The sequence below is a fragment of the Macaca mulatta genome, chromosome 16 (assembly GCF_049350105.2).
Source record: "Macaca mulatta isolate MMU2019108-1 chromosome 16, T2T-MMU8v2.0, whole genome shotgun sequence".
In the NCBI taxonomy this organism is placed as follows: Eukaryota; Metazoa; Chordata; class Mammalia; order Primates; family Cercopithecidae; genus Macaca; species Macaca mulatta.
In genome coordinates, this window is record NC_133421.1 from 39,129,592 (window position 1) to 39,150,233 (window position 20,642).

General features: G+C 38.1%; 1 protein-coding gene across 2 annotated transcripts in view; it reads left to right on the plus strand.

The window, feature by feature from the left end:
• CPD (carboxypeptidase D) overlaps window positions 1–20,642 on the plus strand; it is a 97,374-nt gene that overhangs the window by 1,284 nt on the left and 75,448 nt on the right. Inside the window, exons 1-2 of one of the 2 annotated variants that reach the window (XM_077970732.1) lie at window positions 255–420; window positions 5,022–5,269. In XM_077970732.1, coding sequence (XP_077826858.1) covers window positions 410–420; window positions 5,022–5,269 — 259 coding nt within the window. In that variant the 5' untranslated portion in view covers window positions 255–409. Of the gene's footprint in view, window positions 1–254; window positions 421–5,021; window positions 5,270–20,642 lie in introns of those variants that run through there. The other variant, XM_015118974.3, reaches the window with a different exon arrangement.

Genomic DNA, 20,642 nt, shown 5'->3' on the forward strand with positions numbered 1-20,642 from the left:
TGATTTACATAGGAGTGTGGTTGGGACTTAGAATTAGGCAATCTGATTCCCGATAGTCCTTTTAGCCACGGAGGGAGACTGGAGCCCAAAAATGGCAGAGGATATTCCCAGGATCTTCCCCTTGCCTGTTTGAGAGAAACTGGTTTTTCTCTAATTTTTACCTCTGACTCAGCTTAAGAAGATATGGACTTAGCTGGAGAACTTGCACAGATCTGTGAGCCGCTTCATTTTAGACTCTAAAGGGTTTGTGATGCCATTTGTGCACCTTATTAGCCTGTGCAGAATGACTAATTGTCACGCTTTTAATACACACTTTAAGTGTTATTAATCATTGCGCGAGGTTTAAACAGTTACAAAGTAGAAGAATGAGGACCTCAAGAAATTAGTATAAAACAAGAGAATGTTATAAATGTTTATGAGGTATGTTGATGCACACAGTTAAACTTTACAGGAATTGTTCCCACTGGCAAGATGTGTGTGGGCTGCAATAACACGGACCATCTCTGGGGAAGAGGTAGAGCTTGAGCTATCTCCAGAGATGGGCAGGATTTTCAGCAGAAAGGAGAGGAATGAAAGAAGAGGGAACTCACTCCAGATGGCATAGTGTCTGAAGTGAGCAGGCATCTCTTCCCCTTTTTAAGCATCAGCTTTTCCCCATTTTTCTCTCTTCATAAGGCTTTTGCAGCAATAGCTAATCATTCCATCTTGATTAAAAGAAGGTTTCTGAGGGACTGCTAAGATAAAGAAGTTTACCTGCGGGACTTGGAATCATTTCTCCTACAAGACTTCAGTCATATATAGAAGATCTAGAAAATTCGTGGGCGTTAGGACAGTTCCTGAGTCTTTTCATCTTCTATCTTTTACTTTACTCCTCTTGATAAGCTCTCTTATAGATATATAATTTCACATCGACTTTCTGGGAGGATTTTTTTTTTAAGTACGATCGTGTCATGACCTCTGAACATCTGCATAAGAAATATGACTTTGACATACACTTATTGACAGAGCTGTGATGGCCAGGGCTTTTTGGAGATGATACATCAAATGCACTGTTTGCATTGCTTAAATGTTTAAAATGCTCTGTTCTTGCACCTTTAAAATGCTGTGATCCTTGCAGGGATGTAAATTCTGTGCTTGGATTTTTCTTTTCAGTGTTAGTTGTGCTGTGACCAAATATGAAAATAAGCTTTCTCTTGGTGCGAGTCGCCTTGAGGCTATACAGAGTCATTTTGGTCTGTGGCTGTGGACTATCCTAATCATATCTGTTCTTCAAACATGTAACTCTAATTAATCAAAAGGGAAAGTAGGTGATCATACATGGTGAAGAGTATATCCATCCTAACTCAGTCTTCAAAAATTCACTCAAAATGAGTACTCTGTGCTATTAACCAATAACAAAGGACACTGATATGTGAATAAAATTGAAAACACAAGCACACACACAATTTGATATTGATACCTAAATATAGCGTCAGCTTTATGGATAGGATGTTTTTAAAAACTCAAACATTAGTCTATATGGGAAAACTACCCTTTTCAGTGTATTTTGTGAGGTAAACCATTTGAGTAATTTCTTGATACCCTATTCACTCAGCTATATTCGAATTAGATTTTTGTTGTTATTTTGAAAATGTAAAATTTTAAGGCTTAATTTCCTCCAGCTTAGGAAAATGAAGTTTATTTTCTTTGTTTCACTTTATATTTCATCCAATAGATGTTGAGACAAATACTTAAGAAAATATACCAAAAATTAACTATATCATTCAAATGAAGATTTTATAGTTGACACCTATATTTTTTTCACACTATACTTCTTGATTTTTTTTTTTTTCATTTTTTTTGAGACGGAGTCTTGCTCTGTCACCCAGGCTGGAGTGCAGTGGCACGATCTCGGCTCACTGCAAGCTCCACCTCCCGGGTTCAAGCCATTCTCCTGCCTCAGCCTCCCGAGTAGCTGGGACTACAGGCGCACGCCACCGTGCCCGACTAATTTTTTTGTATTTTTAGTAGAGATGGGGTTTCACAGTGTTAGCCAGGATGGTCTCGATCTCCTGACCTCGTGATCCACCCACCTCGGCCTCCCAAAGTGCTGGGATTACAGGCTTGAGCCACCGCACCTGGCTACTTCTTTAAGTGAATATACCTGCTTAGATTTTCACAGGAGATTAGCATATAAATGATATTTGAATGTGTTTGTGAAAAGCATTATCACAATGTTGAGAGTGGCTGCAGATTCTTTTTTCAGGGGGCTTATGTACACATATCTATGATTTTCTGAATCTTTGAAATTTAGTTTGTTAGATATTAAGTTATTTTAATTTTTTTCAAGTTATCTATGGGGTTACCTGAATAGCGTAATAGAGTTAATTTAGAGATTAACTGTTTAATATTTATAAACTAATTTGTAAATCTATATTTACCAGCTACTTTAAATCTTATGCAAGGAATGATATGTGATACTGAAGTCAAGTATGAAAAACATTTGAGAGAATTCATTTGAATGGAAACCATAAAGTACCTTTCAAATAAGATTGGAGTTGATTTGCAAAGTTGATTTGACAAAAACTCAAAGCATAATCTTACAGCCATTGTAGTAGGTGTCACTTTCTCTTGAAATCTTCATTATAAGAGTGGCATTGGTACTTTCAAAACTGTGTAATTACAGTAAGGAAAATCGAAGTGAATTTTATTACTCAAGTAGATTGCAAATATTTCATTGTTCAAAAGTATTTGGTTAGGCCATTTTTGACAATATTTCTGAGAAGTGTTGCATGAAATGTTGAACAAAATGAAAAACAGCATTTTGTAGAGAATCTTGGATTTTAAAGTTTTAATTAAAATATATAATTAAAGTAGCATGCTTTACTTATTTAGAATATTTAGTTATCCATTCTATTTTACTAGAATATGAATGCCCAGAGGGCATTTGTTTGTTTGTTTCGTTCACAGATGTATCTATCCCTGGAATGTCGTTTGGCAAATAGTTGACACTCAAGAAATGTTTGTTGCTGAATGGATTACCTGAGCTGCCCCAGCCTTCTTATAACTTTCCCAAAGTCAGTGGGGGAAAAATATTTAAAAATTATTTTAGAATTACAAACCAGAGAGTAAATTGTTAATACCTTAGCTATAGAGGAGAGGTGGGTAGAGTGGAATCAGAAAGTTAGAATATTTTCTTAGTTTTTGTTTGTGTATCATTCTCTTACAAGGACTGGCAGTGGAAGTGGGGAGTAGAATGATAGTTTGTAAGGCAGTGTTTCCCTAAACAGGATGCTAGATATCTCCAAAGAAATGAACATTTGTTGAGCAGGGGCTGTAAAGCGGTCTTTATGCCAGATTACGTTTCATGTGTGTTATCTTAATTTTCATAACAACTCTGGGAAATAGGTAGCATTAATCCCCATTTTACAAATGAGAGGAAAACTGAGGTTCAGTGAATTTAAAGGCAGTAACTTCTGATTACGTTATATTACTGGTGAGCAACAGATCTGCGAGACGAAATGTTCTTACCCATATTTGTCTGTCTGTGCCATTGCCACTACACCAAATGGCATTCTTCTCTGGTATCTGGAAGGGTGCTAATTAGAATTATATTAGTTTTTAGCTAGTTTCTTTTCATAGTCCATGCTAGTGTTTAATCACTGTCCTTATTGGCAACGATCTATCTTCTGATGAACAGATTTTGTGTTACAAGTAATTTTCATTGTTTGATCTTCTCTGGGATAATACTACTCATCATGCTTAAAATAATCTTTCAAATTAGACATGATAGGTTTATTTTTTTTTCAAGCATATAGAGAAATGTTATATATCAACCCCCTTTAGAGTTTCTGTAGGTCAGTTAATTTCAACAACAGAAAGGCAGAAGCAAGAAAATCCAATTTAGAATGGAAATAGAAAAGTATTTAATCTCTACTGATAGTAATGGTTTAAGCTGTTATATAAGGGAAAGATGCTTAAATAGGACTTAAGCTTTTTTTTTTTTTTTTTTGCCTTTAGCGTTTAGCTTTTACCATAAAAGGAATTCTTCAGTATTTCTATATAGATAAGTTTGACCAAATTGTAGGGTTCGCTTAAAAGTAGCAGCATTAAAAAAAAATGTTTCTTTTATAGGAGCAGCCTTGTCTCCACGTCAGTTTATTTTTTTAATGGCCCAATCAGAAACATTGGGCCTTGAAAGAGCTGCTTCTACAGTGATGCAATGGAGGACTAGTCTTTGATATGGTGTATTGTTTTTCTCTGTAAGCAGCTCACTGAATCAGGTTATTTTCTTTGTTTTTTCCTGAATCTCCTCAACTATGGCTTCTCTCTTGAAAATGTGAATTTAGTATATTGTGAAACTGGAGTGAAACACAAAATATCCTTTTAAAAATTAGATTCCCTATCTTAAAAATTCTCTTTGGATGGTAAATGTAAAAAGCATAAAAGTTATTAAGCTAACATACATACAATGAATATTTATATATACCAGCCATGTTTTCTATGAAATTTACATATTATGAAATACAAGTCGTAGGCTGAACTATATGAAATTGTCATTTTTGTGGGTCAAAAAATGGGTGAGGGCCAGGTACAGTGGCTCGTGCCTCTAATCCCAGCACTTTGGGAGGCCTGGCAACATAGCTACCAAACAGAAAAGGGTGAATACTGGCAAGCTCAAAGCTCATATAGTTCAACCTAATACATGAATTTGGAGTTCCCTAAGTAAGACATTTCCTGAAATACTAATTTATACTGTGTTATCCAGCTGTGTTTTCAATGAAGGAAAACTCTTTGAAGTTACTTTAGGTTAACCTGAATTGTTAAAACTCTTTGAAATCTTAAATTGATAATACTTTCTTTCCATTTTCTTTTTTTGTTGTTGTTAGTCTCCTTATAACAGATAACAACTGATAGAATTGTTTTCTAGGTCTCCAAGAGAGATATTGGAGTTTATTTCTAAAAGATTTTGTGGAATTTTTTAATGCATGGTGTTTTGTGTCCTTTTTTTAGTGATACGTAATTTGGTTGTATTTTCAAAGGTTTGTGCTTTCTGGAAATCTGCATGGTGGCTCAGTGGTAGCAAGCTATCCTTTTGATGATTCTCCAGAACATAAGGCCACTGGAATCTATAGCAAAACCTCAGATGATGAAGTCTTTAAATACTTGGCAAAAGCTTATGCTTCAAACCACCCCATAATGAAAACTGGTGAGCCTCACTGTCCAGGAGATGAAGATGAGACTTTCAAAGATGGAATCACAAATGGCGCACATTGGTATGATGTGGAAGGTATGCAAAGCATTGAGTTTGCTACATTTTCCCCCTTGTTCGTTGAGATTTCTTATGTATATTCTGAGCAGAAAAGAAGAAAATTTGTAGAAATTTAACTTTAAAAAATATTATTTCTTCTTATTTTGAAAATGTCAAACCTACAACAAAATTGAAGGACTACCTGAAGACCTATCTGTCCTTCATTTAAATTCACCACTGTTATCTTATCCCAGATGCCTTGCCTCTCCCTGTCCCACATTTTCACTCTCTCTACATGCACATGCATGAGCATGCACACACACATACACACATACAATCACACAATCTTTTGCCAAACCATCCAAAAGTAGGTTGCAGATTTCACAACACTTTTCCTGTAAGTTCCTCAGTATGTATTTCCCAAGTACAGGGACATTTTCCTGTTTAACTGTAGACTATTACTATAACTGAGAAATCAATGATAATTTAATATTATCATATCATATGCTGTCCGTAACTCAGATTTCCCCCATTATGTCCAAAGTAGCCTTGGTAGCCCTTTTTTCACCAGATCTAGGATCCAATCAAAGTTCAAGCATTGCATTTGGCTCTTGTAAAGAGACCATGCTAATAGTTCTATGGAAAAATTCCATAATCTAGATTGTCACTTTCTTCATGATAAGATTAGGTCAGATTTCCTAGCAAGATGCTTATATAGATCATGTTGCACATCATATCAGGAGACCTATAACATCAAGCTGTAAGAAGCCGAGTTGGACAGCTTGGTTAACATGGTGACCACCACCAACCAGGTCTCTCCATTTAAATTTAAAAAATACAATTTTTAAAGAGATAGGGTCTCACTCTGTTACCCAGGCTGCAGGGCAGTAGTATAATCGTAGCTCACTGTAATCTCAAGCTCCTGGGCTCAAGCGATACTCCTGCCTCAATCTCCTGAGTAGCTGGAACTATAGATGTATGCCACCATGCCAGCTAATTTTTACATTTTTTGTAGAGATGGGGTATCGCTGTGTTGCCGAGGCTGATCTCAAACTCCTGACCTCAAGCGATCCTCCTACCTCAACCTCCCAATGTGCTGGGATTATAGATGTGAGCCACTTCACCCAGCCCAAATCTCTCCATTTTACATAAAGGCACATTTTCCTTTTGTATTTTAATCTGTGAGGTGATCATGGAATGCTGATTTTTTATTTTTATTGTGGTAAAACATATATATAACATGAAATTTGCCAGTTTAACTGTTTAAACATTTTTAAGTGTAGAGCTCAGTGGCGCTAATTTTCACAATGTTGTGCAACCATCACCACTATTTCTAAAACTTCTTCATCATCCCAAACAGAAACTCTGTAAGCATTAGATAATAATTCCCACTTCCATCTCTATCCCTTACCCCTAGCCATTGGTAACCTCTAATCTACTTTCTATCTCTGTGAATTTGCCCATTTTAGATATTTTATATAACTGGAGTTATACAGTATTCTTCCTTTTGCATCTGGCTTATTTTTCTTAACATAATGTTCTTAAGGGTGATCCATTTTGTAGCAGATATCAGAAATTTATTTATTTTTATGGCTTAATAATATTCCCTGAATGTATATGTTATAATACATTTTGTTTATCCATCTGTTGATGAGCACTGAATTGTTTCCATCTTGGCTACTGGGAATAATGTGTAATGAACGTTGGTGTTCAGGTATCTGTTTGAGTCCTTATTTTCAATTCTTCTGGATATATGCCGAGGAGTAGAATTGCTGGGTCAAATGGTAATTCTATGTTTAGGTTTGACAGACTATTTTCCATAGTATATATACCATTTATATTCCCACCAGCAATATATAAAGGTTCCAATTTCTTATGAAATGTTATTTTTTTAAGAATTGTTTGTTTATTTGTTTGTTTCAGATGGAGTTTCGCTCTTCTTGCCCAGGCTGGAGTACGGTGGCATGATCTTGGCTCACTGTAACCTCTGCCTCCTGGGTTCAAGTGATTCTCCGGCCTCAGCCTTCTAAGTAGCTGGAATTACAGGTGCCTGCCACCATGCCCAGCTAAGTTTTTGTATTTTTAGTAAAGATGGGGTTTCATCATGTTGGCCAGGCTGGTCTCGAACTCCTGACCTCAAGTGATCCACCCACCTCAGCCTCCCAAAGTGCTGGGATTACATGCATGAGCTACCATGCCTGGCAAGAATTGTTAATACAAGCTTGAACTGTTTATCTTTTCTCTTTAAATGCTATGAAAACAGCTATTACTGTTTTTAAACTTTAGGTATACTTTGAATAATAACGTTTTTGTTTTTATGCACAGATGTAGATGTAGAGGGAACTTAGAAAGAACAAATCAACCAATGGAAATGTCATCAGTGTAAATTGTTTCTTTTCTAGGAGTCTGCCCATGATGAAATGCCTTAGGTCTTCCTTACCTTTTTATTGGCAGTCACATTATAAAGTGTCTTATGACATGTCTCTTGATGTGTATTTAAACCTTTGAATTACTCTTTTACTTTTTATATCAAGCCATGTGTACCCAAAATGGGTCATAAGTTTGAAAACTTAATACTTTTGTTATGGGATCTTTGGGGTGTTGCTTTTCTGGCTGGAAACTTCTGTGCCTTGTGGTACCTTTGCCCAAGTTCTTGTCCTACATCCAGGAAGAATGAGGTATGCAGACAAGTGGAGGGTGAGCAAGACAAAGAGGAGCTTTATTGAGCTCAGAGGAGACCTGCAGTGGGCAACTCCTCTCTGTAGGCCGGTCACCCAGTCAAGTGTTCAGCCCTCAGCACAAAGGAGGCCCTGGAGTGGGTGGTTCCTCTCTACAGGCAGGTCATCCTGATGAGTGTTCAGCTTTCAGCAGAGAGGAGCTACCCTCTGATTGTCCCATCATCTCTCCATCCTCTGCCTTGCTCTGGCTGAGCCCAGTGCTTTTATGGACCTCAGAGAGGAGGAAGTTGGTTCATGGGCACCACGGGCAGCCTGGAAAAGGCACCACAAGTCCCCACTCCAGTCCGTGGGACTGGCAGCCTGGCCCCTAGCCTTCAGGCCCTGCCTGGCCTGAAGGTGGGGCCTCACCAGGGACCCCCTCCCTTCTACCCAGGAGCTGGTCTACCTCCTGCTGCCTTCCATGGCATCCCGGCTGCTCATGCCAAGGGGCACCTGCAAGCCAGTGCTGAGTCGCCTTCAGTCCACAACCTTGGTTCCCTCTTCCACACTTGTCAGTGCCCAGTCCGGGGGTGGGGGCCCAGGCAGCAGGGCCCAAGCATGTGCATACCCCTCTGGGCTGTGACAGTGCACTGCCTCAGCTCCAACCCCACGCCGAGATAGGAGCAGATGCAGGAATGGGGAGAGGCCAGGCATCAGGAGCAGGCATCTGCAAGCCTGCAAGGGTAAGGGGGTCCTAGGAGGTCGGGGGATGCAGCTGCTGCCAGCTCCCAGCTCCCAGCTCCCGCCGACTTAGTGGAGTATGCAGCCCCAGCCATGCCCCCTGGGGGCCTTGAGGGGGGTACTCCTAATCCTCACTGGACCTGGGCCAGTGACTGGGCCAGGGGCAACATTGCTGTAAGCTTCCCTGTTGCCCTGCGGCTAGGGGGTGGCCCGGAGCTGGTTGCGGGCCTTGGGCCTGGCTGTCAGGAGTGTCAGGCTGGGAGGTCACCCCACGTGGGGTGGACACCGGGGACTTGGCCCCAAGTGGCCAGTGCAGAGCCTCCTCCCGAGCCCAGGAACCTGGGACCCTCAGTGGGGTGGGCGCAATGGCTGCACTTCTGGCCAGGTCCCCAAAGCTGGAGCCGCTCCCGCCTTCTGCCCTGCCCCCGAGGCACGGCCCCAGCTCCACATAGGGGTCCTTCTATGCCTGACTACATTACTCCCCTGCTGTGCTGCTCTGGGCCTGACCCCATTACGGCAACCCCCAGGGCAGCGGGCTGTGTGGGGTGGCAGCAGAAGGGGTGGCTGTCCGCCTGCTTCCTGCACCCTCCAGCCTGCTGCTGCTATCACTTTCTAGAGTTTTCTGATCCTCCTATAGTTTCTGCCAGTGTTTCTTGAATATCAGAATCATTCAAAAAGAGGTTTGACATACTATTTAGAAGTCAAACCTTCTCCCCATAACAATTAGAGGTGATTTGAAAATCATTAAAAGTTTTTTTTATAGATAACGGACTTACTTTAATGTGTAATTTTTACATTTCAGTCCTTAGTAAATATATTTAACAAAACCTAACTTTGTGACCTGGTGGTTTTGTAATCTAGTCAAGTTGCTGCATTCATTTGAGATGATGTTACTTAAAATAATGGGGTAAATAAGTACTCAACTTTGCCTTTTTGGAAAAAGTTGTAAAAGGTTAGAAAGTAATTTCTAACTGACAATTGAGGAAGGTAAATCTATCTCATACTTAAAAAATAAATATCCTGCCTCTACAAAAAGTAGGCGTACTTTGGTGTTAAGGCCAGAGATCATTTGGTGAAGCTAGTTATGATCAGATTTTTCTGATTATTCAAACATCTGAAGAAGCTACATTATGCTGCTGTCATTTTTATTTTTATGAGCATCAATTTTTCTCTTGTTTCAGCAGAATGGTCAGATATGTCCTTGTTATTTCTACAATAACTAGCTTATTTCTCTTCATACCTCAGCAAATATTGAGCAGTTTCCCCTTGAAGAGGAGGCTGTGATGGTTTTAGTTTCAACAGAGTGAATTCATTGTGTTTAGCGAGTAAGATGTTGTAAAATCTTGTGACTAGGCATGTACTCAAAAAACCCGGATGTCCTGGAGTAATTTTTGTTTTTTTTTTGAGACAGAGTCTTGCTCTCTTGCCCAGGCTGGAGTGCAGCCGTGGTCTCAGGTCACTACAGCCTCTGCCTCCTGGGTTCAAATGATTCTCGTGCCTCAGCCTCTTGAGCAGCTGGGATTGCAGGTGTGTGCCACTATGCCGGCTAATTTTTTGCATTTTTAGTAGAGACAGGGTTTTACCATGTTGATCAGGCTGGTCCTGAATTCCTGGCCTCAAGTGATCCGCCCCCCTTGGCCAAGTGCTGGGATTATAAACAGGAGCCACATGCTCAGTCGAGTAATTTTACTGATGCTCTATGTGATATGTTTAGGAATTCTAGCTTAAAGAAGTATAGACCTTTAGAGCTGAAAGTGAATATATTGATTTAGTCCAACCGTTTTGTTTTAGAGAAAATCAAGGCCTGAGAGAGGAACTAACTTGTGCAATATAATTTATTCATATAGCAAATATTTACTGAGTTCCTGCCATGCCACATACACTGTTATTAGGTGATAGGTATACAGTGAGAGCAAAACAGAAACAACTCCTGCTCTGAGGAATCAGACAGTGTATTAGTAGTGTGGAATGAGGGGTGATTTGGGCCCTAGTGCCTTTGCCTTCATTGCCAGGGCTGACCTAGCATATCTAGCTGCCTATATGGGTGAGCCTTGCTTCGCTCAACATGTCTCACAAACCTCCAGGATCCATTTAGGAAATGGCTATCCTAATAAGGCTAATGAATAGCCACATCCCCTTCCAAAGGCTTGTTATTGTGAGACCTACTCTGGACTTGTTCATGGAGCAGGATGCCTTTTTTTTTTTTTTGAGATGGAGTTTCACTCTTGTTACCCAGGATGGAGTGCAATGGCACAATCTCAGCTCACTGCAACCTCTGCCTCTTGGGTTCAAGAGATTCTAGTGCCTCAGCCTCCCGAGTAGCTGAGGTTATGGGCATGTACCCCCATGCCCAGCTAATTTTTGTATTTTTAGTAGAAACAGGGTTTTCCCATGTTGGTCAAGCTGGTCTTGAATTCCTGACCTCAAGTGATCCACCTGCCTTGGCCTTCCAAAGTGCTGGGATTACTCACCTGAGCTACCGCGCCCGGCTGCCATTTTTTTTTTTTTTTTTTAATCACAGCACGCTGATTTGTATGCCATTTGCCTACCTTTCTTCACAGTGTTGAAGACATTGTAAAAATCATACAATGTTTTAGCATGTTTATTCTAAAGCAGATTTAATAAAAACTGAACTGTAGTTTTAGGTCAACTTTTAGGCCATGGCATGTGCTTGTAGTCGCAGATACTTGGGAGGGCCAAGGTGGGAGGATCTTGAGTTCAAGCCCAGCCTGGGCAAAATAATGAGACCCTGTCTCCAAGAAAACAAAGAGACAAAAAAGAATTGCCTTCTTTCAACTTATACAATTTAAGGAAGGGCAGGCAACTTATAATTGAAATTATTTGATCAAAGATCATAGTTTTATGTAACTTTTAGAAGTTTTCTTGGGCAGAACATGTTACATTTTATTTTCTTGCAGATAGAAGAACAGTAGAAGGCAATGCAGTGTAGTGGCAAAGAGAGAGCTTTGGAATCCCGTTGCCTTAGGTTGGAAATCACAGCTCTACCTTGACTAGCTGTGTGTATGTGTGTGTGTGGCCGGGCGGGGGGGCGGGCGGGTATGGGTGAGAGAGAGAAATAATATTGGACAAGTTAATGAATTTCTCTAGGCCTCAATTCCCACTTATATAAAAGTAGAATAAATACTATCTACTCACAAGATTAGGAGGCTCAAGTGAGAATGTGTGTAAAGCACTTTACTAGCATCTGGTGCCATGGCTACTTATCTCTACTAGAGTTTAAACTTACTCTTGAAGGTAGGGACTTTGTTTTATTCCATTTTCTATTTCTAGCACACAGAACCATGCCTGGTATATAGAAGATAAACAGTAGTCTTTTTGGAATAAATGAATTTTTGCCATCCGAAATATAAATACATAGCTATTTGATCTTTAGATAATCTTTTTTTTTTTTGGAGACAGTGTCTCACTCTGTCACCCAGGCTGGAGTGCAGTGGCGTGATCTCAGCTCACTGCAGCCTCTGCCTCCCAGGTTGCAGCGATTCTCCTGCCTCAGCCTCCCAGTTAGCTGGGATTACAGGCACGCACCACTACACCTGGCTAATTTTTGTATTTTTAGTAGAGATGGGGTTTCACCATGTTGACCAGGCTGGTCTTGAACTCCTGACCTCAGGTGATCTGCTTGCCTCGGCCTCCCAAAGTGCTAGGATTACAAGCATGAGCCACTGCGCCCGGCCTAAAATCTTAGCTCTTTAGATAATCTTATAGAAATTTATAAAAATGTGCTTCCTAGTTTTGCTCCTACTCTGAGAAAATAAACTTGCCTTACTGGTAGATCCTAGATCATTATTATTTGAACTTTTTTTTCTTACTTGTAACCTATAGTATGAAATACCTTTTAGTTGTTTATGTACATTTCATATATATATATATGTGTACATAAAAAAACAATTTCATGGAACAGTGCTTTTACTATACATTCTGGTATTATTTCTTTTAGTTTGTTCTATATCATTCTTTTAAAAATACGTCTGAACCCACTAATATATCTCTCAACCCACTAATGGATGATGACCTGCAGTTTGAAAAAACACTATTCTTGATCACTCTGTGGTAGAGTGATCATTTATTTTCAAATTCTAAGTAGAAACAAAACATCTTACAAGTTATGTGTAATAACTTATTATTTGGGTTTTTCCTCCCAACTTGTTTATATGTTTCACTTATTTCCAGTGAGGACTAAGCCACAGATATTTATCTTAGATGTTCTACTTTTAGATTGCCTTCCCTAAATTATGAATGAGTATTGAGTTAGGAAATTGGTCAGAAATATAGTTGTCAGGCCTATGTATTGCTCATGTGAGCCTATGGATTCTATGATTAGTTAGGACAGCTGCCATAAAGCTTTATATTTGTCTTCTTAAGCCACTATAAACTTGAGGCTGAGCCTTTTCAAACTAGTAATTATGATTGTTTTCTCCTCTGGAAGAAGAAGAAACTGTTCTGTGGGTTTATCAAACTTTCTTCCCTCTCCTTTTATACAATGGACAGAGTTATGAAATGTGGCCAGAAAGCATATAATGTAACCAATTCAGTTTTTTGTGTGAATATCAACTTCTTGAAGGTCAGACTGAGCAGTAGCAATGTGCTTTAAATATTGAAGTATGTTTGACTGGAAGTAGATTGTTGATGGAAAAGGAAGAGCATGGGGAAAATAATTACGCGCCTGTTTTCAACAATGCTGTTGAAAGTTTAGATTTGGTCCAGAAATGGACCAGAAAGCTTATTTTTGAGGAGTATTTTCTGTGTCATTAAATAGGGTATTATGAATTAACCCATATAACACCAGAAAATTGTAATCTAAAACAAAAAGGAATAAGATGAACAGTGTATAAATGTAAAAATACAACATCTGATATTAAGAAACAGACAAATCCATAAATATAGTAGGAAGTTTAAAATAGGCCTCTTTCAGAACTGTTAGGTCATAAAGATCATAACTGTTAGATCACAAAAATGTGAATAAGGATACAGTGGATTTGAATAACATAAATAAACCAATCTGACCTAATAAACAGGTACAGAATACTGTCCTTATATCTAATTTTCCTGCAGAGCCTTTTTATTAATTTGAGGTATGGATGACTAAGAAACCAGCTGTCACACTTAGGGAAGATGCATCTGGTTCTGTTAGCGCTTGTGTTACTTTGTTTTTAAGATTATATATTAAAAACTAAACAACAAAGATACACAGGTAAAATTGGAGGAGCATTGGAGCGCACTTGTAATCCCAGCACTTTTGGGAGGCTGAAGTAGGAGGATCGCTTGAGGCTGGGAGTTTAAGACCAACCTGGGCAATGTGGTGAGACCTCATCTCTAAAAAAATACAAAAATTAGCAGGGCATGGTGGTGCACTTCTGTAGTCACAACTACTTGGGAGGCTGAGGCAGCAGGATAGTTTGAGCCCAGGAATGTGAGGCTGCAGTGAGCTATGATTGTGCCACTGCACTCCAGCCTTTTTTTTTTTTTTTTTTTTTTGACAGGGCAAGACCTGTGTCAAAAAAAAAAAAAAAAAAAAAGCTTATAATACAGGGTTCATAGGATCAAGTCTAATACTTCTTAGCATGGGAGCGAAGATCCCACAGTCTGACTCAAGCCTGTAAGTTTAGCCTCAGCTCCTACCTCTCCTCTGCCACCAGACTACTTGGCTTTCCCAAATGTGAACCTTCACATGTTAGGCTATTCTCTGTCTGAAATGCTTTTCACCAGTTTATCTGTAACCTCTTCTGAAACATCTCCTGTAATAACTGTCACTATCCTGCCTTTGAGAGCTTTTTGTTTATATAGTATCATCAGTATAATACTTACCTACTTATATTGTTAATAGTTTTTTGTTTCCTGTCAGTGTGTGAATTATTTGATGATAAGAACAGTGTAGTGCTATTCGTTTTGGAGTTATCTTTGTGCAAAATGTATTGGCAGGAAAGAGTCCTAGATGAGGGAAAACTAGAGAGGTGTTTACAGTCATCTGGAATGAAGTCTCTTTGGAGATAAGGGCTTTACCTAGAGGGCATGTAGGGGAATGAAAAGGGAATATAAGATACATATATAAGAAATTATGCAAGAAGAATTGCAGAATTGACCATTGTTTAAATGGCAGAACAGAATGTCAAGGAGAGTATATCAAAGATACAACTTTGAGCCTGGATTAGAAGAAATGGGAGTGGGAAAAACTAATTGGATGGTGGGGATTGGGAGAGAGAGAGCAAGCAAGTGAACGTGTGTGTGTGTGTTCAGGTGAAAGAGGAGTGAAAACTGGAAACATTAGTACTTGATGTACTAGTCACAAGTACCCAATGGGCAGTTAGGAAATAGTTTCTACAGCTTGGGAGAGAGGTCAAGATGAGAAAGAGATTTAGGAGTTTTGAGACATTTGGAAAGCATATGGCAGTGTACATGATTTTGAAAATTGAATTGATAGTGTTTTCTGGCATAATTAATTGCATGGAGCTAGAAGTTCAACCAGAACATATATATATAAATGAACAGATGTGTGCTTTTTTTTTTTTTAACCTCCAAAGTGAATACATTTCGTACTGGGATGTTTCCCTTAAGGTATGCCAACAATTCAGATATTAATTCTCAGCCTGATCATATTTTAAAGGTCCAGTTGATAATCAAATGTACATTAGTAAAGTGCTTTTGGTCTTGCACATTAAAGAGCTGGTTGAGGCTTTTTCTTCCCTTTATTTTCTCTTTTAAAATCTGAGTGCTGCCTAATTTAAAAGGAAAGCAAAAAGGTAAAACAATACTCCAAAACAGTATATTTGCTTGGAGTCATGAGTTGGCTTTAGTAAACTGAAGCATAACCTAATATAAAGACTGACCTTTAGGAGGAGTACAGTTGTGTACTTTGTAACGTGATAATAGCCCTACATGAAGAGAACCTAACACTCCTTTAGGATTTGGCCCCCGGTCTTTAGATCTAATGTGTATAAATTGGATGTACTTTTTTTCTTTTCCTTGTTTCCTGTTTAACTCAGGTGGTAGAGAATGGGAAAGTACATTTAAAAAAAAAAGGGAAAATACAATTCAAAGAGCTGTGTGGGAGACAGTCTTAACCAAGTTAGACAAAAATGAAAACAGATGCAGGACTGTGTAATTTAGTTTAACTCTGTAGAATCATATCATTAGCAAATATATATTCAGTGGGAGTGGTGACGGAAATAGATTTTCACAGGATAGGTTGCTCAGAATACAAAGACCAGGTTCAGTTAGTTAAGATTTGATCAATGTGAACTTGAATTTAAAAATTCAGAATTTGGGGAAATTTTTTAAGGGCAACCTCTGATTTTTCCATTCATTTGGCCCAGATTTTCTACCTTAATTTTTTTACGAACATTATGCTCATTAGCTTTTAAAAATATCTCAGAAAGTACAAAATTATCACTTAATAACTCACTTATTGCCTATAAAAAATTGTTCAGGAAATTCAAAGTCGTGAGAGAATTTCTCACTATCCTTCAAAGTAGTTTTAATAAAGTAATATCATTAAGCTCAAAATTGAAATATAGGGTAGAAATTGTCTATCTATATTCCTAGACTTTAAAATGCTTTTCCTATTTTAAAAAAACACGTTGTAGTTTTCCTGTAAAAGATTAATAGGGTTCTTGTGGAATGCAGTGTGATACTTTATAGTTGGCCTGCAGAGGCAAGTAAAAAAAACAAAACAAAAAAACTTGCTGTGTTTCTTAACACTGAAGCATTGACTCTATTTTTTCTATTGGCTTTCTGTTTGAGACAGAAAAGTGAATCTTTAGTATCTTTGAATGAAAGATTGAATTTATTAGTCTGCCCTCCCTTTAAAGCTAGATTTTCTGTAGTGAAAACAGTGATAAGAGACTTGTTTCCTAATAAAGATGGATTGAGTATCTTTAAACATATGAAGATTGTTGTGCTACAAATCGATTGAGTTTAATGGATATGAGTAGATCACTTGATCAGAAGATTTAGCTACCCATAACAATTAGCATTGGTATTGATCACAATTTGCGGTAGTACTAGGCAGATTCCTAATGGTTACACTTTGAGTCTTGTTCTTTGATACTGGTAAATGAATAGTAGGTTTCTTTCTTTCCTTTCCTCTTCCTTTCTTCCTTTCTTCTCTTTCGACAGGATTTTGCTCCCTCAGCCTCCTCAGTAGCTAGGACTACAGGCATGTGCTACCAGGCCCGGCTAATTTTTGTTAGTATTTTTTGATAGAGACAGGATTTCACCATGCTGGCCAGGCTGGTCTCGAATTCCTGACCTCAAGTGATCTGTCCACCTCAGCCTCCCAAAGTGTTGGGATTATAAGCATGAGCCACTATGCCTGGCCAGGAATGGTAGGTTTCATTGTACATTGTATTCAGTTTTTTTCTGAGCATAGAAAAGTGCATTAAAAGGTAGGTTTAAAAGCAAATTGTATACCTTTGACTTTTTATCAATTCCCCCTTTGAGTGGAAGAAATACTCTTAAGTCAGTGGTTTTCAAGCTGAGGTACATATGGGGAGAGGGGGAGACCAGTTAGTTTGGATAGTTTTAAGGAAGTTAATTTCCATGGCTGGGTGTAGTGGCTCACGCCTGTAATCCCAACATTTTGGGAGGCCAGGGAGGGGGATCGATTGATGCCAAGAGTTTGAGGCCAGCCTGGGCAACAAAGCAAGACCCTATCTCTACAAAAAAAAAAAAAAAAAAAAAAAAATTAGCCAGGCATGGTGGTGTGCACCTGTAGTCCCAGCTATTTGGGAAGCTGAGGTGAGAAGATCTCTTGAGCCCAAGAGTTTGAGGCTGCAGTGAGCTGTGATCATGCTGCTGTACTCTAGCAGGGCGATGAAGCAAGGCCCTGTCTCAGAAAAAGAATTAATTTTTAGATCTCAATTTTCATACCTATTATTTCCTAAAATTAATCTGCCTGAGAAAGATACTTGCTGTGAAGGTTCTATCTCATATTCTCTTCTCCCAATTGACCGAAGACAGGCATACTTTTCTACCCATCTGAATCACATTATGGTGTTTTGCCTCAGAGTTTTACAAACTTCCAGGGCACTAAAACAAAAGGGACAATTTGGTGATTACTTTAATGGTTAAATGGTACCATAAAAGCATCACCCCCAATTTTTCTTTGAAAGATATATTTTCATATATTTTCAGTAATTATTTCTTATATTTATTATTTTATTATTTACCAAAATTTGTAATAAAACTATGCCTTTTTGATAAATTATGTGCTAGTGACTATTGTAATAATTCAATTTAGAGGACACAGATTTAATACTTAGAGCATTATAGTCACTGGAAATTAAGAAAAATTTCCAATTGAAGTGTTGTAGAATGATTGGCGAAAGACTTTCAAGCATGCAGGTGTATCACATTCAAATAGCATTCTGTGGAGGAAGTGGAATGGAAAAAAAGTTCAAAGAGAAAAAGGGAAGATGTGACTGGCTATGGTGGCTCACGCCTGTAATCCCAGCACTTTGGGAGGCCGATGCAGAGGGATTAGTTGAGCTGAGGATTTCAAGACCAGCCTGAGCAACATAGTGAGATATGTCTCTACAAAAAGTAAAAATAAAAAATTAGCCGGGCATGGTGGTGCACATCTGTAGTCCTGTCTACTCAGAAGGCTGAAGTGGGAGGATAACTTGAGCCTGGAGGGCAAGGCTGCAGTGAGCTGTGACTGCACCACTCCAATGCAGCCTGGGTGACACAGCAAGACTCTTGTCTCAAAAAAAAAAAAAAAAAAAAAGGAAGATATAAAATTCCTTAAAGACGCATGTTCAGGCAGCTTTTAAATAGGTATTTCTAGAAATCAAATCTCTGGCATTTTTATTTGGATATATTTAAAATAATAATATAAAAGTTTTATTTTAAAAAAATTGGACCTGGTGCAGTGGTTCATACAGTATAATTCCAGCACTTTAGGAGGCCAAGGTGGGAGGATTGCTTTTTGCCCAGGAGTTCGAGGCCAGCGTGGGCAAAATAGTGAGACACTGTCTCTACAAAAAAAAAAAAAAAAAAAAAAAAGAAGAAAAATGTACATTGTGCAGGATATTCCTTTGTTTACAACTATTTAAACTTAAGATGAAAACTTGTGAATACCAACTTAAACATTTGTGAAGTGTTGCATATTTTTTCAGTTATTTTAGTATTAGCAAACAAATTGAAGATCATTGGTTTATATAACCCCCTGAGACACTAATAATATAAATAGAATAATAGAAACTTGCTTATTTATAATTGTTAATAAGTAGGATAAATTGCAGATCATTTATACTATTAAAGTGCTTTATTGCTTTGAGGTGTGCCTATAACTGAATGTTTTACTTCCAAAATTAAAATTTGCTTTGGCTGAATAAAGATATTCTGAAACCTGACATTTCTCCTTTTATCTTTGTTGAGCCAAATGACATACCAACTTAAAAAGATAAGCAAAAATATTAACCGAATCTGGCAGTATTAATGTCAGGCCTATCTACAGATCAGTGGCTGCTCCCTGTTCAGGTGAACTCTAGCTTTGGGTAAGTAGTTTTTGTGTTGAGGAAAAAAAAAAAAATTAAGACAACAAACCTGAACCAGCTACTTAGTTAGGATTACTTATATAGTCTTTGATATTTGGTTTCAGAAAAATAAATGTTAAGTTTAACATAGATGGCAAATAATGCCTATCTGTGACATCTTACAAAAAATTCTTGAATTATTCATAACTTAATGTCCCCATTCAGTTCCATGTTTTAAAATAATTAAAACAAATTCCTAAACCAAAACTTGAAGTTGGTGAATAAAGACGTTTTGATATTCTAATGCTAGGATAGTTTATCTTTTTTGTCTTATGAAATAAAAATTAGTTTGCTACTCTTCTGACATTTACGAGTTTAAAGAAGATAAAGGTAGACATCACACTTCATTAATTGCCCTCTGAAAAGAGGTCATTATTATAGACTCAGAGGAAACATGCTTTACTTTTATGAGATTGTATCAAGACAGAGATAAATCTTTTATAATATATTTATGTTATTGATTTCATTGTAATTCCATCGTGGTCAGAGAACACCCTTTGTATGATTTAGTTCTTTTAAATATGTTAAGTTTGACCTAGGATATGATCTGACTTGATGTATGTTCCATGTGTACTTGAAAAGCATGTGTATTCTGCCATTGTTGGGTGGGGTATCGTATAAATATCATTTACGGATCTAGTTAGTTGATAGTGTTATTACATTTTTGTCTATTCTTTGCTGATTGTCTTTTCTGCTGATTACTGAGAGAAGAATGTTGAAATCTGCAACCAAAATTGTGGATTTACCCATTTTTCCTTTTAGTTCTATAAATTTTTGTTTCATATATTTCAAAGTTCTGATCATTGCATGCACAGCTAGAATTATGTCTTTTTGGTGAATCTACCCTTTTATCATTATGTAATGTCCCACTTTATCTCTGGCATATTTCCTTGCTCTGAAGTCTGTTTTACCTGATAGTCATATAGCTACTCCATCTTTCTTTTGATTTGTGTGTGTGTATGGTATATTTTTTTCCATTCTTTTAACTTACCTGTACCATTATATTTAAAGTGAGTTTCTGACCTGATGCGGTGGCTCATGTCTGTAATCCCAGCACTTTGGGAGGCTGAGGCAGGTGGATCACTTGAGGTCAGGAGTTCGAGACCAGCCTGGCCAAAATGGTGAAACCCTGTCTCTACTAAAAATACAAAAATTAGCTGGATGTGGTGGCAGGCACTTGTAATCCCAGCTACTCAAGAGGCTGAGGCAGGAAGTGCTTAGGAACCTGGGAGGCAGAGGTTATGATGAGCCGAGATCGTACCACTGTACTCCAACCTGGGTAACAGAGTGAGACTCTGTCTCAAAAAATAAATAAATAAAAAATAAGTAAATAAAGTGTGTTTCTTGTAATTGCATAGACGGCATAGAGTTGGGTCTTGTTTTTAAACTCAGTTTTACAATTCCTGTCTTTTAGTTGGTGTGGTTGCACCATTTACACTGAATATAATTATTGGTATGTTT